At 40.6% G+C, this 15151-nt stretch overlaps 1 protein-coding gene across 2 annotated transcripts in view; it reads right to left on the bottom strand.

The window, feature by feature from the left end:
- ADAMTS12 (ADAM metallopeptidase with thrombospondin type 1 motif 12) overlaps positions 1-15151 on the bottom strand; it is a 162359-nt gene that overhangs the window by 88677 nt on the left and 58531 nt on the right. For both annotated transcript variants that reach the window (XM_037374179.1, XM_037374178.1), the window contains exon 3: positions 13639-13813. In XM_037374179.1, the coding sequence (XP_037230076.1) occupies positions 13639-13813 (175 nt within the window). The remainder of the gene's footprint in view (positions 1-13638; positions 13814-15151) is intronic.

Below are 15151 nucleotides of genomic sequence, written 5' to 3'. Positions count from 1 at the left end.
AGACAGAAATCGATGGTCTCATGTCCAAACACAAAACAGGTAAAATTTAAGAAAAAGGAAAAAAAAAGGGTATAGACAGATCTTTGTCTTAGTATTTGCAGAATTGACTGGTTAAGAAATAATTTGACACCATATCTGAGTAAAAATGTCTTAGGATGCAATTACTTATACAAATTAATGAAGCATCGATTAAAATATGCATGAGATTATTTCACTGAGCACGGAAAACGAGAACTTCCTGGTCTTATAATCAATAGTTTAAAAGTTTTCTCTTAGCTGCCTTGAAATCCTGACTTCTAATACAAAAGGAGAAAAGAATACTAAGAAAATAATCTAGATTACACTTTCCTTTTTTTCTACGTTTTAGCTTAGGTCTATTAACACAGTAGACAGAACCCCGTTTTTTTCAGAACTTAACAGAAGGCCTCCTCTATGTCAGCCACAGAACTACCTACTGTACGTAGCTGCTACACCAAAGAAAACCTATCATATAATCTTTTAGGAAAACACACAGAAGGACAAGGAGATGGAAGAAAAATACTCTAAACCCCAATATAAAGTATTTAGAGTATGCCTCATAACTTTCAAACAAAAGTAGCTGAATGGAAGGTCCATTTGTGTTCCTTATATAAACCGCCAGGCTTTCTTTTAGCACTGCTTTTCATCATTTTATTTAGCTCATGGATATAAACACACTCCTTTCCACCTTTTTTCCCCACCCCAAAACAGTTCCTTGCAGTTAATAGGTAGTGTGCACTAACAAGACTGGAAAGGGTTTTTAAAATCTAGAAAGCAAGACAGTAATCAGTGCTTTCCAAATACTCCAAAACCCTGTTGAAAAACTAGTGTCCTTGGCTGTTAGCACAGCAAAGATTAAACCCCGATTTGGTATTTGTACTAGTTATTTTATGTGTTACTGCCATTCTCAAGAATTCTCCAGCGCTCTCATTCTACAAACTGTACCTGCTCACTAACTCACCTAAAGGTAAGTTTACACAGGACAAACCAGAAATTGTTGCAGCGCACTGGATGTGGCACAGCAGACAGGCTGAGACACCACAGAATTCAAGTCATGGTGCCAAGATGCACCCAAGAATCAAGAAAAAAGTTAGTCTACACCAAGGGCCCTGAACTGGCACAGCCAGCTTAGCAGTGCTCCCAGCACCCACAGCAGCTTTTGCACCCTCAAGCAACACCTCCAACTTTTTACACCTCCAATACTCAGCTCTGTCCTCTGTTTTTGGGTGCCAAGCAGTGAGCTATTAACTACTTGCAAGCTCAGGAATTTCTGCAGATCTGGAAGGAACAACTGCCTTTGTGCCTTCCCTTGCAAGGGGGTATCAAACATACTGTGTTGGACCATGTAGCATGATTAGAAAGCAAATAAAGCTCACGTGTGCTTCCAAAATGAAGTGTAATCCAACAACCCCTGGCAAACATGCCTTAGCTGACAGCTCTGCTTCACCCCTTCCAGGCTGCTGCTCTGCCTGTCCCGCTCTCATCTCAGAATCTTCAGATCTCTTGCAAATATGGCAGTACCAAAGCATTTTCCATAGCAAAACCCAAGCCTACAAGAAAATCCAGAAGCATCTCTAACCACTTTGCTCACTACCATTGAGTTTTACTACATAAAAGCCTAGAATGACAAACCAGTCTGAAGACGTCAATAGACAGTGCTATTCAGAAAGCACTTATCTGAACTAACAGAGCAAATAGATGCGTAATGCTATTAATTTTGTAACTGAACTAATTAGCTATTGTAATGGACTGCACAAGCCCTGATGTTTACCTTTTAATGTTACATTCGCAGGACTTAAATGTCAATTGTGGGGTTTTTTATTTTCCTTCCTTCTTCTACAATTATGCAGAGAATAGTACTTTTCCCAGACATCAGTTAAAGCTACCATGACTTATCTTCATTATGAAGGGACTGTGAGGAGCAGGATGAGCCTCAGCCTTATGAGGCAGCAAGGGTGAAAGCTGGACAGAATGGCTGGACCATTTTCCTTTGCGCATCAGCCACCCTGAGAAACACCCCAAAACAAACAGATACTTCCCTGAAATACTACAGGCCATTCAATCTTTTTGGCACCATCACTTGAGATGAAATTTGAAAGCAATATGAGGGAGTGGATAGCACTGGGTGCCAGGTCTCAAGTCAGTGAAATTCGGTGCCTCATTTTCCCCATCTCCTAACCTTCATGGACCTGTCTGAAGATCATCATGCTGGAGGCATGCAACAGACGCAGAGGCCAAGCTCTTGTGAACACACCATCCATCAGTAAGTGAACACCCCTTGCACAGCAGTTTGTTATACATGGAAAACAGGTCACCCATTAATTCCAGAAACTTGAAATGGTTAAAGAAAAAATCTCAAGTTTGAATGTTCAAAAGACGGTTTAAGAAAGGTAAAGCACCCCAACTAAATAATTGTATGAAGCCTGTGTTGTAAAAGAGAAATGGCTACTCACAGAATAGGTCTTTGAAGTGGTAGTTAAACTATGCCTTTTAATTAATTTGGTGTAAATTCAGATTTCTACAGGAAAGAGAAGGAGAGTCTGGAATTAATCTTGAAACAAAGTGCTGTTCTTTCAAGTTCTGATGTGATATCTTTAAGAAATGCTGCATATGCTATAACCTTCTTATCTCTGGGCTTATACATCAGAGTTTATTTGGCCTTTCTGTGGACCAGCTGTTGTTTTTTCCATTCCATTTCTCCACTGTATTTAAAACACACCAATCCCACTAGCATGCTCAAAGAACAAAACACATGCTAGCACTTCAAGGGGCCTTCCTCCTTGTCCTTGGCTGAGGCCAAGTGTCTTGTATTTCAGATGACGTTATTAAGCAACACAGCCTTCAAAGCCTCAGCCTCAACCCTGCTGTGCTTATGCCACAAACACCAGCAGTGCTAGAGCAACTCGTTTGCAGGTGAGGACTCTCTCCCTGAGCCTGGGGCCTGAGAAGGGTTGGTTGGTCTGGGAGATACCGAGATGAATTATGCTAACACAGTGTCTTGAAAACGGCAGACACATACTGCTTTTAAAGTTTTCTATTCTTAGAAACAGGTCCTGATAATAACATTTTACAGCTTCACGACATTTTCAAAGATGACCGTGGAGGTTCTCCAGCTCCAACTCAGCACCCAAGACTTAATTTTGCCTGACTAAGCCCCTGAAGAAGCACCCCCATGCACAGCTGCTGGAACAGCAGAGCAGGAAGATTTCATCACCCAGCTACTCCATCCTGCAACTGGGGAGAGCTAATGAAGGCGTCTGGAAACTGGTAGTAGGAGCAAGGGAAGGAACAGCGCAAATGACACTGAGACATCTCAAGGGAGGCAGCCAACAGTGTCTTTGCATGTCAGAGTTTAAGGATTCCTGCCACCAGGCACCTTGCATAAGCAGTCCTGTTAGGATAACACCATCTTGGCGTCACCGGTGCCATTATCAGCTCCTCACGAGTACCACTGCACGGCCTAAAGGATGTTTCCAGTTTTAGCCAGAGTTTTGAGAGTGACTTTTCCCTTTGATTCCAGTTTCCTATCAGAGACTGGTTGTCAGGGGCATTATAACTTGTTGGCTGTTATGATCCCATTAATTCACTTTCATTTTTGTCATTCATAGGGTGGAGATTCACCAGTAACATGGGCTATAATTACCTGGACTCAGTGGTTCGCTGCCTACATAAAACTATGCCAGAATCCTTCACAGACAGGAGACAGGGGGGCTCCCACACTAAAATGCCAAGAAGTTTGAAAGTGTTTGCTTAGAAGTGGGTTTGAGCTTTGAAATTTGCACTCCTGTAGAAACAGAATCAAACAGAACCCTGACAACACACTCAGCCTCTGTTATTTTCTAAATGACAATCTCAGTTTTCATTTGCAGAAAGTCCCTGGCTCCTCTTCTCCCCAGGTAGCGCTGCAATTATGAAGGTATGTAAAAGCATGTGACCAGGAAGAGAAAAATGCAGATGTGTTTGCCTGAAAGAAACATCCAGTTCACACACATCATAAAACAGTATGATTAATTATAGCTTAAGGAGAGAAAAATATCCTAAAAATGGATGATGGATAAACCCAGGTTACATCCACCAGCAGGGGAAGGGGCTGTTCAGTAATCCGTTCCCCAGTGTTAAATCTCTGCTTGGACAGCTTTCAGCTGCCTGTCAATGTTACCAGTCTAGGCTTTGCAGGAAACTCCCTTCTTTTATTGCCCCCTTCTTTACTGTTACCTCCCCAGCGGGTGAAATTTCATCCCCCTCATCAACTTCCATTTCCTCTGAGGAAGACCTGACTGATAGAAGTACCTTAACAATGGGCAATGGATGCAACTGGCACACCAAAAAGAAAATGCCATAAAAAAGAATGTGGTTCAGTGAACATTCTACCTGGAGAATGTCAGGCAAATAATACAGAAAATGTCAGAAATTATCCGTTGTTAAAACTGCAGCACCTGAAAGGAGACTTTCATCCAAATCCAAACCTTCACAGAGCCGAGGGGAGTCCGGACTGGGGCTCAACAGACAACAGTGCAGATCAGAGAGGGAGGAACTCGATTCAGCTTTGTTTAGAGCTCAGGCACGCAAAAAAATTGCTGCTAATTCTAACTGCGGCAGAATGGAAGACTCAGACTGAAGCTGTGTTTTAATTGTTTAAAAAGTATTCAAAATACAAAAATCTATCTCTCTGCAGCTTCAACTCAAACACTGCTTGCAGCCAAACAAAATATTAGACAAGACCTTTTAAAAATGAGTACAAATCAGAGACAGCATGAATTTACAGCTTTTTTTTTTTTTTAAAAAAAAGAAATTAATAAAGAACATCACAGCTTTGGACTTCCTATTTTGCACAAGCATTAGATTTTAGGCAATATTTTTTGAGACTGACCAGAATAGTTTAGAAGAAACTTTCTTTAATTTAGCAGTCTAATTTAGGTGCACAAAGACTTCATCATTAATTCTTTAAAAAGGACAGGAATACATAGATTTTCCAGCTAAGCCACCTGATTACATGCTGTTTGCTGAAGTAAGTTTAAGTTGAATATCCGGAAGAGAAGAAAAGCATAAAGTATAGAAAAGATCATAAAGCATAAAAAATAACATGGATATTTTTTTTTTTGATTGCATATAGAAACCTGGACATGCAACAAATGGTTCCACAAAGAAGTGCAGTATTTAAGAGCATCAGCTAAAATAATTTGCTACACCTTTTAGTATAGCAATCTTCTAGCCACCTTTTTTGTATAGATGTCTATGCCTACTTCTGTTGCACAATTCCTTTCCCTAGAAAAAAATTGTGTAATTCCATATGATCTTGAAGAGAACAGTGTCCCTCCAGTCTGTTACTTACATACAGTTTTTCCAGGACAGTTCAGAAATAGAAGTATTATTTGCAAAGATACCCTGCAACATGTAATCTTTACATGAGCCCCATGAAACTGAGCAACAAACCTCACCCTACTTTGCCTTCCACAACAAATCAAATCCAGCTAGCTAGTCTAGTAGGTCACTAAATCTGTGTTGAGGCAGATCCTTGTTTTCAGCGACCGAATGCAAACACGGTTCAGACATGAAGACCTGTATCTGAAATGACAGACTGGACTCCAAAAAATGCCCTTTGCAGACTGCTGTCTAGTGAAATTGCATCTGCTACTACTCAATATTGCCAGAAATTCATTATGAGAGCGGTGCCCGCAACCACCCATCACTTGAGTTGAAAGCTCTATCATACACTCGGTGATAACAAGGAGCGCAGAATAGGATCTGTGCATCCCAGGACATGCTGCCGAGTCATTGTGTGTGGTGTGTGTTAACTCCAGACACAACCCTACTTCTCCCTAAAATGGAGAGCTTACAGTTCTGTAGAAGATGACCTCGTAACAACCCCCTAAGTTACACAGTCAGTTTCTCTTGTTCCCAACTAACCATAAAGCTAAAATCTATGCTGGGAGGAGTATTATGATCTCCTTTTAAGTCAAATTCATCCAGAGGAGCCTCTCCAAGTACACAAAATGCATCCAAGTTCAAGCAGCTGCTAGAACATGAAGAATGCCAGCCCCAAGCAAGGAGTGGAAAAGCTGCAAGGAAACTGTTTCATGCAGAAAAGCTGTGCTCAGACACCTGTTTAAAGTGGGTCACATATGACAGGAGGCTGCCAGAGGCTGATCAGGGACACGCAGACTTCAGAGAAACTAACTGTGAACAGTGCGCCCGTATTGGTGCAGTAGCCCCACAGCACAAGTCCAGCACTTCTTAGGAGAATCAGAAATCTGTGATCTGCCCAGAAATAATAAGGTAATTGTAGTTTCTTTTTAGAAAGTTCATAGAGAGTTCAGTATGACTGAGAAATCTGGCACTAACCAGACTGAAGGCTGAACAGCTTTGCCAATACTACCCATTAACGGGTCAAGTGTTCTGAGCAAATTTTCAAACTCCTGCAACAAAAATGTTTCCTAAATGCAGCTTAGCTTTCTGGGTTTTCTATTTCGACCGTGGAAATAAGGTTTGCAATTGTTCAAGGCTAGTGTTGTCCTACGAAAGAAAAAGGGATAGCACGTGACATGTCACAGTTTAATTTTAAAGCTTGCTATTGCTCTCTGAATCAATACTGCCGCAATTTAACATTCACATTACCAATGCATTTGTTTACACAGTCAATGGCAATACTGAAAAAATACAACAGTATCATGCACAGTTTGATAAGGAAAGCAGTAGGCACAGAGCAAGAGCAGAATATATTCCTGTCTGACAGCACATGGCTAGCAATGCTGAACTAAATTCAGTCTGGCTCCAGACTGATACTCCTTAGTCTGATGAGTGGTTAAGCAAACTGTCTCGATGAAAACATGGTAGACACCACAGTCTACCCTTTGAACTACAGCAAAGCAAGTGCAGTAAGCAAGCATGGTGTAGCAAACGCCATTTCTTTCCAGCTGTGTGGGAACACAGAAAGACTCTACTGAAACACAGTGAGGCAGATTTCCCCTCCTTACAGATTTCGCTTATATTATTTGGAAAATGGCCTGTCACAGAACTTTACAATTTGTTCAGTCATGGAGTGAGGAAGCAATCACATTTCTGATGTCTTTTGGAGGCAACAAGTGACTATTATCACATTAAAATAACAATGTCCTGTTTCTACATTTTTCTCCCTTACCTCCTGCACCACACAAGCACTTAGGGAAAGCACCTTATTTCAGTTAGTAGGATCTGGTGAAATACTGATGGTTAAATTCCAGCAGAAGAGAGAAGCAGCTGGGAAAACAATCAGGGACTGGGAAAGCAGGTGCCAGAGCTCTGCCAGCACTGAGCTTTCTCTGGCGCCTGTTCAGCACAGACTTTGGATCCACTTGGAGAGAGTTCTGGTTTTGATTCAGCACTCATTTAACCGGAGAGGAAGAATTGCACAGAATACAGTACTTCATTCCTTTCTCTTCTACCTGTATTTCTCCTGCCTATAATGACAGCCTAGGCAGCTCCCAAGGACAACTCAACCCAAAAGTCAAAGATATCATCTCAGGATAGGATGAATCAGCCTTTGACAATGACTGTTCTACTTCACTAACTTTATAAAAGAAGCTAGCTTGTAACACAACTAGCTTAAACTCAACTATTTAATTGCTATGCTACTCAAGTTAACAGATAAGAACCTCATCTTGTGTCCTTAGAACCTGAACTTCAAGTAATAGTAAACATATCTATTAAGCATCTCTACGCTAATGAAACCTAGAATTCTTTTTTATTGCTTAGCAAAGCTACATATTTGCACTGCTCATTTGTTAGTATGAACAGGATTTTTGACAGCAAAGTGAAATGAGCACAAAAGTCTTTTCGTGTGTCAGATGTTAGAAACAAAAAGTTCAAGGATTTGTATCTCGCCCACACAGAATCTAGAGGTTTTAGAAACAGAAGATGACTCTTCCTTTTTTCTGGAGAATGAAAGCACAAGACAGTGAAAAAAAGTCGACCTTATCTCTGATTAGCTTCTAACGAACTCCAGAGAGCAACTGAAAAAAAGAAGTCTTCCTGAAACCTCAAAACAAAGTTAGAATCTTCTGCTTTCACTTCATGATCTTGTTGCGGGGTGGGGAGTGGGGGGTGGGAAATCTCTTTACACCAGTTAGCAGTAATTGTTTCATCCACTGCTAGAACTTGTGTTCATGACACTGTTTCCCGGGTACCCCACCCCAGAAACCCTAAATCTCCTGCTGTCTGCATAAGTAGGTGTCTACTGATTTCAGCTCAATGCAAACTGTTCCGGAGATGACAGATACTCCATATACTCCTGCAAACTGTTTGTTTTGTTGTTTCTGCTTTAAATTAGAGGACATTCATCACAAGCATCTTTTAAACAAGTCAGTAGAAGCTGTTTGTAGAAAGCAGAAGGCTGCAGGGAGAAAGATGCTTTCACCTCTACATTGTACTACTCTTATTTACTACAATTTGACATGTGAATTTACCAGCCTATCTCTGTTTTGGAGAAGCTAAGCGAATTAATCTGAATAGTAATTGATATGGTTAAATGCAGAATAAACAAATACTGGAAAAATGTCAGCATCATTCTTTAAAAGATATGGAAGCTACACAGCATGTACCAGTGATTCTGCCAGCAAGCAAGGCTGCTTACATTGGCCACAATGTTCTTCCAAAAAAAAAGATAGGCTGTCCTTTGAGAATAAAACAGTGTCCTGGACTTTTTTTCCTTCCCTCTTCCCAGTGGTTAAACAAAGGACTTCACTGTCAAAAGCCAACACTAACACTTTATACTGTACATTTGTAGACTGAAAAATTGAAGAGAATCCTTTGGCAGTATGATTCAGTAAAATCCTGCACTCAGACATAACCCTTAGGAAGAACAGCAGGTAACTATTGTTACCTAACAGCATCCTAGTCACCTGTCAAATGATCTGTGCCACCAAGCCATCATTCAAAAGACTTAAAAAAGTTTTGCACATATGATGTTGCTCTGCTCCTTCAGCTCCCCTCACCCCTCTATGCGTTTCACAGAGCACCCAGTCTGTCTCCTCCCTCCCACCCCAGTCTTAGTCCACCATAGCTCCATGCAAAATTGCTCCAAATGCAAAATTTTCAGTTATAAGATTTATAACTCCTCTGCAGATAAGGCCCCTGTACAAACAAATCCTAACATCTGTGCAGAACTCACCTATCAAATCTTTTCAATGCCAAAATGAGGGTAAAGCATGTGATAACTTCTATACACCTAAAGTTCCAATAAAGTATTCTCAGAGATCCATTTTAATACCCAAAACCTTTCCTTCCTGTTATATATTACAGCCTACTGCAGTAATCCCTGGGCTGAGTCTGAACAAACTCAATTACCCTCCTTCTAAACAACAGCAACGTGACCACATCACCAGACCAAGAAAAATAAGTCCATCTGTTTGAATCCTATCAATCCCCTCTGCAGCACAATGTCAGGAAGGGTTCTATTTCATCCCAGCATTTTCAGTCACCAACTTCACAGAACTTCTCCACTCTGCAGCTTACAAACCAACCAATACCTTGTGACGGACTGCATGAAAACAAACAGAAAAAAATTGGAGATCTATCTTTCCTTTTACTGTAGAAGGGAGGATAATTCCTTCTTTCTTGCATTTTATCTTGGACCACTGTCAAGTTTTTAAGATAACCTATTTAGAAAAACAAAACAAATCCCCACATCCTCAGTTTCCTCTCCTACAGCCATAAATTATTATAGAAGTTATTTATAAAGCTCAGGGCCACTTTTCATTTATCATTTTTGCTTCTGACACAGATTTCAAAGGACACAGTATGACAGCAGCTTGCAATGTACAGTATCATAATGCTACTTTCAAGATTAGGACTCAGTTTTGCAAGCAGCTAAGTCATCTGGCAGTTGCCTAAGCGGCAGTGGAAGTGTACATCACAAACCTAAGTTTTAATTTACATTATTTATCACAATGACTTTTCTGCAAGTATCTGAAACAATTAAAGATACTGCAAATTGTAAACTAATTAATATAATCATTGCAAGAGCTGCTAGAGTAATGTAATTGATGCTGAAGAATTACTGTATATAGATAAGACAGACCACAAGCAGGCTGGAACCTGGAAATTCGTGTGGCTGTTGCCACAGTAAAAGTTGCGAACATGCTGCACAGGGCTTCTTCCAAGAGGTGACAGTCCTTGCATTTATTCAAAAAAAGCTTTATAGAGACTGCACAGGAAGTCAGCATCCTCCTCTTATTCCTTCCCACACTAATTCCTCTATTTTTATTTTGCCTATAAAACTAGTTTTTATATTCCTTGCCTGACAGACAGGTTAGTTCTGACTAAAAGATTACTATTATCACCACACACCTTTGTGCACTGACTTGGAGAGGTTGTTAACCTCTCCAAGCACAAATCAGCACTACATTTTAACCTGGGCACACAAAGGTCTAACAAAGGCATACAAAGACACTAAGCATAGGTTTCAGAAATTACTCAATTGCCTTAGCTTAAGTTTAAAAAACAAACAGAATCAGAGCTCAAATAAACAAAAGAAGACGCTCTATATGATGAATCTCAGCCCACAATATTAAAATACTTGATTCTGAAAACCAGTTCCTACAACAGATAAGGCAGGCCACTCTTCATCAGTTAAGCCCAAGCCCAGTGGCGACAAAGCTAGCGCTGAGAGTAGAGAAAGGTCATGATGTTTAATCTATAAAATAGAATTAATTTCTACAATTAAATGTTTACTGTAAATGGAAATTGTTTTGCTTTAAAGTGATCCCAAAAGGCATTACTCTCAGCCATCTGTGATACCATGTGGGTGTACCAGACTTCTGGCATCAAACTTAACATCAAGGAGTGCTTGAAGTCTTAGAAGGGGGGAAGAGTCAACTTACCAGTTGTAAAATTTATTTATTTACCAAGTATTCCCCAAAGCCTATGTAATGAATATAAGTAGCACAGAAAGCAAGATTTTACTCACTTTCCTTTTTTGGTCTGTATTTCACTTCTAAAAAGCAACTGGTCTGGCAATGCATGGTGTAAACAGTAGACGACACCGACCTCCTCCTTTTTTCTGCATTTGAAGAACTGGCTACAACAGATGTGATATAACAAAATGTAACAAATTCTTCTATGAAGACAGGCTGAGAGTTGGGGTTGTTCAGCCTGGAGAAGAGAAGGCTCCATGGAGACCTTGTAGCAGCCTTCCAGTACCTAAAGGGGGCCTACAAGAAAGCTGGAAAGGGACTTTTTACAAGGGCACGTAGTGACGGGACAAGGGGGAATGGCTTTAAACTGGAAGAGGGTAGATTTAGATTAGATACTAGGAAGCAATTCTTTACTGCAAGGGTGGTGAGACAGTGGAACAGGTTGCCCAGAGAAGCTGTGGATGCCCCATCCCTGGCAGTGTTCAAGGCCAGGCTGGATGGGGCTCTGAGCAGCCTGGTCTGGTGGAAGGTGTCCCTGCCCGTGGCAGGGGGGTTGGAACTGGATGATCTTTAAGGTCGTTCCAACCCAAACTATTCTATGATTCCATGAAGTTAAAAGTTATGGCCTTTAGAGGAACCAATGATTGGTATATGGTGTTACACAAAGGGAAAAATGTAATGAGAGAAATTTCCACACACCCCATGACCATTTTCACACTGATTACTTAACTTTCATGACAGTCAAGCAGATTACTGCTTGACTGAAAGCAGACATTACCTCTAAAGGCCGATTGAGTCAGTTAAACACAGAAACCTAAATTACAGGCTATCACTTTGTCTGCCCCTAAGACACTCCCTTTGTTAGCCTGGAATATCATGAACATACTACCACCAGAAACAGTTCTGTCACAATAGAATGAATAACGTATCATTGAATCGTAGGATGGTTTGGGTTGGAAGGGACCTTAAAGATAACCTGCTTCCCACCCTGCTTCCATGGGCAGGAACACCTTCCACCAGACTGGAAATTTAAATTGAGCAGCCTATTCAAGCAGACTTTCCTAGTCTAAGTGACAAAATCTCAGGGAAGCTACGCTTGATTTTTTCCAGCATCCAGATACAGCCAGTCTTTTTCCATCTCATTCTGCAGGACTTTGAAGGAAGACACAAGTGGTAAAAAGTGAGAGGTAGAAAGAAAATAGCAGGCTACTCAAACAAAATGCACAGCATGATCCCTGGTATCTACAATCTCTTCTCCACACTTAAAATTATTCCTTACAGATGTTATTTCATCCATAAAACAAACCTGGAAGACAGTATGCAAGAACAAATTCCCCATTTTTCACAGGCAAATCTAAATGAATGCCTCTCATTTATCTCAGCAGTCATCAGAAGAAACAGAAAATTACTGAGCTATTTTACATTTAAGTCAAAATAGACATAAACTTTAGATGTTCATGACTTTTCAACTTCAGGCTTATTTGCCTGGCAAGTAGATACACTTTTATTTGATGAAAAATAATAAGGAATAGCATTCATATTAATCCTTACTGCTTCCCTTTATGCTCAGCTTCCTGGTATAACAGATGATTTAATAGCTCCCCTCAAGCAATCAGCCTCCTTGTTTCCCCCAGCTAGCATTTCACACTGCTCTTGGCCAGCAAGCAAGAAGTGCAAAGCAGATCTATAAGCAGAAATATAGTGGGATTGGTTGTTGTTTACTCCTTTAATTTATCCGTTCATATTACACAGCAGTAAATCAGCAGCAGTCATGACTGGTGATTAAAAATTCCTATGTTTCTCCTTGGTTTCCACCCCTGGATAAGAACCAACTACTCTTTAACCATTAACCCATGAAGGACAGAAACACACCCTGTGTGTTCTGCAGCTCTACTTGTATGTAACTTGGGCTTTATGCCATTTAGGTTACTATTCATTCTCCCTAACAATACTGCACCTTTTCTGAAGTTTAGTGCAAATCCAGCTTGAAGGTCTCACACATCTGAGAACCAATGCAGGATCTGGTAATTTTTGGTATGAAGTCAATCAAGTAAGTGATTTTACTAATTAAAGGAACTTGTTTCGTAATTATGAGATGCCAAATATCCTCTAGTTACAGTTGTCCTTTCCAGGATAGTATATTAGCTTGTTTTTCCATAAGACATGATGCTGAGTATTTACTGCGCCAATATGTAAGTGATCTTTACTTACACTTCTACAAAAAACCACCTTGCTGTTCATGCCCTGCACTCCACTTTCAGAATAACAAAATAAAAGTATTTACATATCCTGGTAACTATCACAGTGACTCTAGAAATCCTAAATTTAAACCATGGATTAGAGAGGGGATATTTTACATTGAGGATAGTATTTGCATAAAGTGAGAACATTTGATCAAAAATAATAACTGCAATTCTCATCATCCCAGAACTACTCAAGAATTCAAGTCAAATTCACTGAATAGTTCTGGTTGGAGAAAAAATGAGGGCTGGAAAGGGTCAATGGTGTAAAAGACATATTCCAGCAGTCACAAGGAGGACTTAAGTTTTCAGAAAGGAACCCAGAAAGGTGGCTTCCAAGGTGTTTTGACTGATGTGCTCTCATTTTGCATAATCTCTGTTTACAGAATTTTAAAAAGTCTGGCAGAAGGAAAGGCACACACCACTGGAAAACAAAAGCTGCTTAAAAAGATGCAGAAAGCAAATAGGCAGAAATACAGCAATATTTGTACCATTCAATCCACATGCTTGTTCTTTTTCCACTGGGATCGCCCGTCGTCTTCTTAAAGCATTTTGAAGGATATTTGCCCCATAGATAATATGGGGATGGGGTGTTCCCTCCTTCTGTGGATGCTTTTTAATGGGCTCGATGAAGTAATCCCCATGGGGCAGATGGAAATATCCGGTCTGAAAATAAGCACAAAAGAGTTAAATCTCTACTGTCCAGTACTGCAGGTCAAAAATAAAATATACTCTTTTCACACCACCATCTCTGAGTTTTTCGCATAAACCAGTCATTACACTGTGGAAACATGGAAACAACAGGATTTCAGCATTTATTTTACTGCATATATCAAGGTTGCTTTGTACCTCACGAAGGCATAACACTCCTAAGGAGAACTGGAAAAATACCTTCTTTCCCAATAACCTGAAATCCTGTACTGAGGCAGAGGATCCCATATTTGTACAAAGCCACTGAAAGGTCAAAACTTAATTTGTCAAACATGATGCACTAGAAGGAGCTGTGTCTTGTTCTGCTGGTGTTTTGCATCCATTTCCCAGAGAACAAGCCTGAATAGATGCTGTTTTGTAAGTGCAAAGCATAATTCTGCTGCCAGCTGCAACTCCACAGTCAGATTACACAACCTGTCAGATGAGCTGGACTATGTGGTCCATGCAACTGAAGACTACAAACCCCTCTGGCCCCCAGGCTTCCAACAGAAGAAATAAGTAGCTTTTCATTAATTATAGCATGCTATTGTGATCACACAACAGACCTGCCTAACAAAGGCTGCAACAATTCTCACCAACCTCCGAGCTCTGACTGAGCTACAGGGCCTTCAATATCTACCTGGACTACCTGGATTAGTTTACACCTTCCTCTGCTGTGATCTGAGGCATGTGTAACCAGACATGGCCTTGGTCCCTTGTATCTCAGCATTTTTGCCGAGACTTTCATTACATAGCCCTTCCACTTCAACATGCACAGAGCAGAACTAAATCTAAAGCAAAGGATCTACCCACACTGGGGATGTGACAGGAGGTGGAGGTATCTCGCTCTTACGGCTTCATTCCCTCTCTGCTTTTTTTGCTGTGGTCACTGCAGCCTTTTGAACTTGTTCTGGGATAGGGAAAAACGCAGCAACACTGTTCCTACAGCTGCTGTATTCAAACTTACAAGGGCAGAAAAACATAAAAACCCTTTTGAAATGCTCCAAGGTCTTACAGTTTCCCTTGCCAGTTGGGAAAGCCAGTATGAGGGTAAGGACAACAGGGAAATCATATCTATGGAGGAAAAGCATTAAAAAACAACCATGGGCTCTATGTACTAGTAGCCTAAGGGCAGCTCAGTGAGATCTCCACACAACATGCTTCAAAGTCCGCTCTACCTCCTGCCTCTACTCTGACTGCCACAGGCCCAATACACCCCCACAGCAAATGTGTACAAATACATAACTGTGACTGTAATTTCACAGAGTTTACCCTAAACTTAAGAGCAGAAACTTGCCTTGCATTTCTCCAGTG

The sequence above is a fragment of the Falco rusticolus genome, chromosome Z, assembly GCF_015220075.1.
Source record: "Falco rusticolus isolate bFalRus1 chromosome Z, bFalRus1.pri, whole genome shotgun sequence".
Lineage (NCBI taxonomy): Eukaryota > Metazoa > Chordata > Aves > Falconiformes > Falconidae > Falco > Falco rusticolus.
Note: the sequence above shows the minus strand (reverse complement) of the source record. Positions and strands in the feature narration are given on the sequence as shown.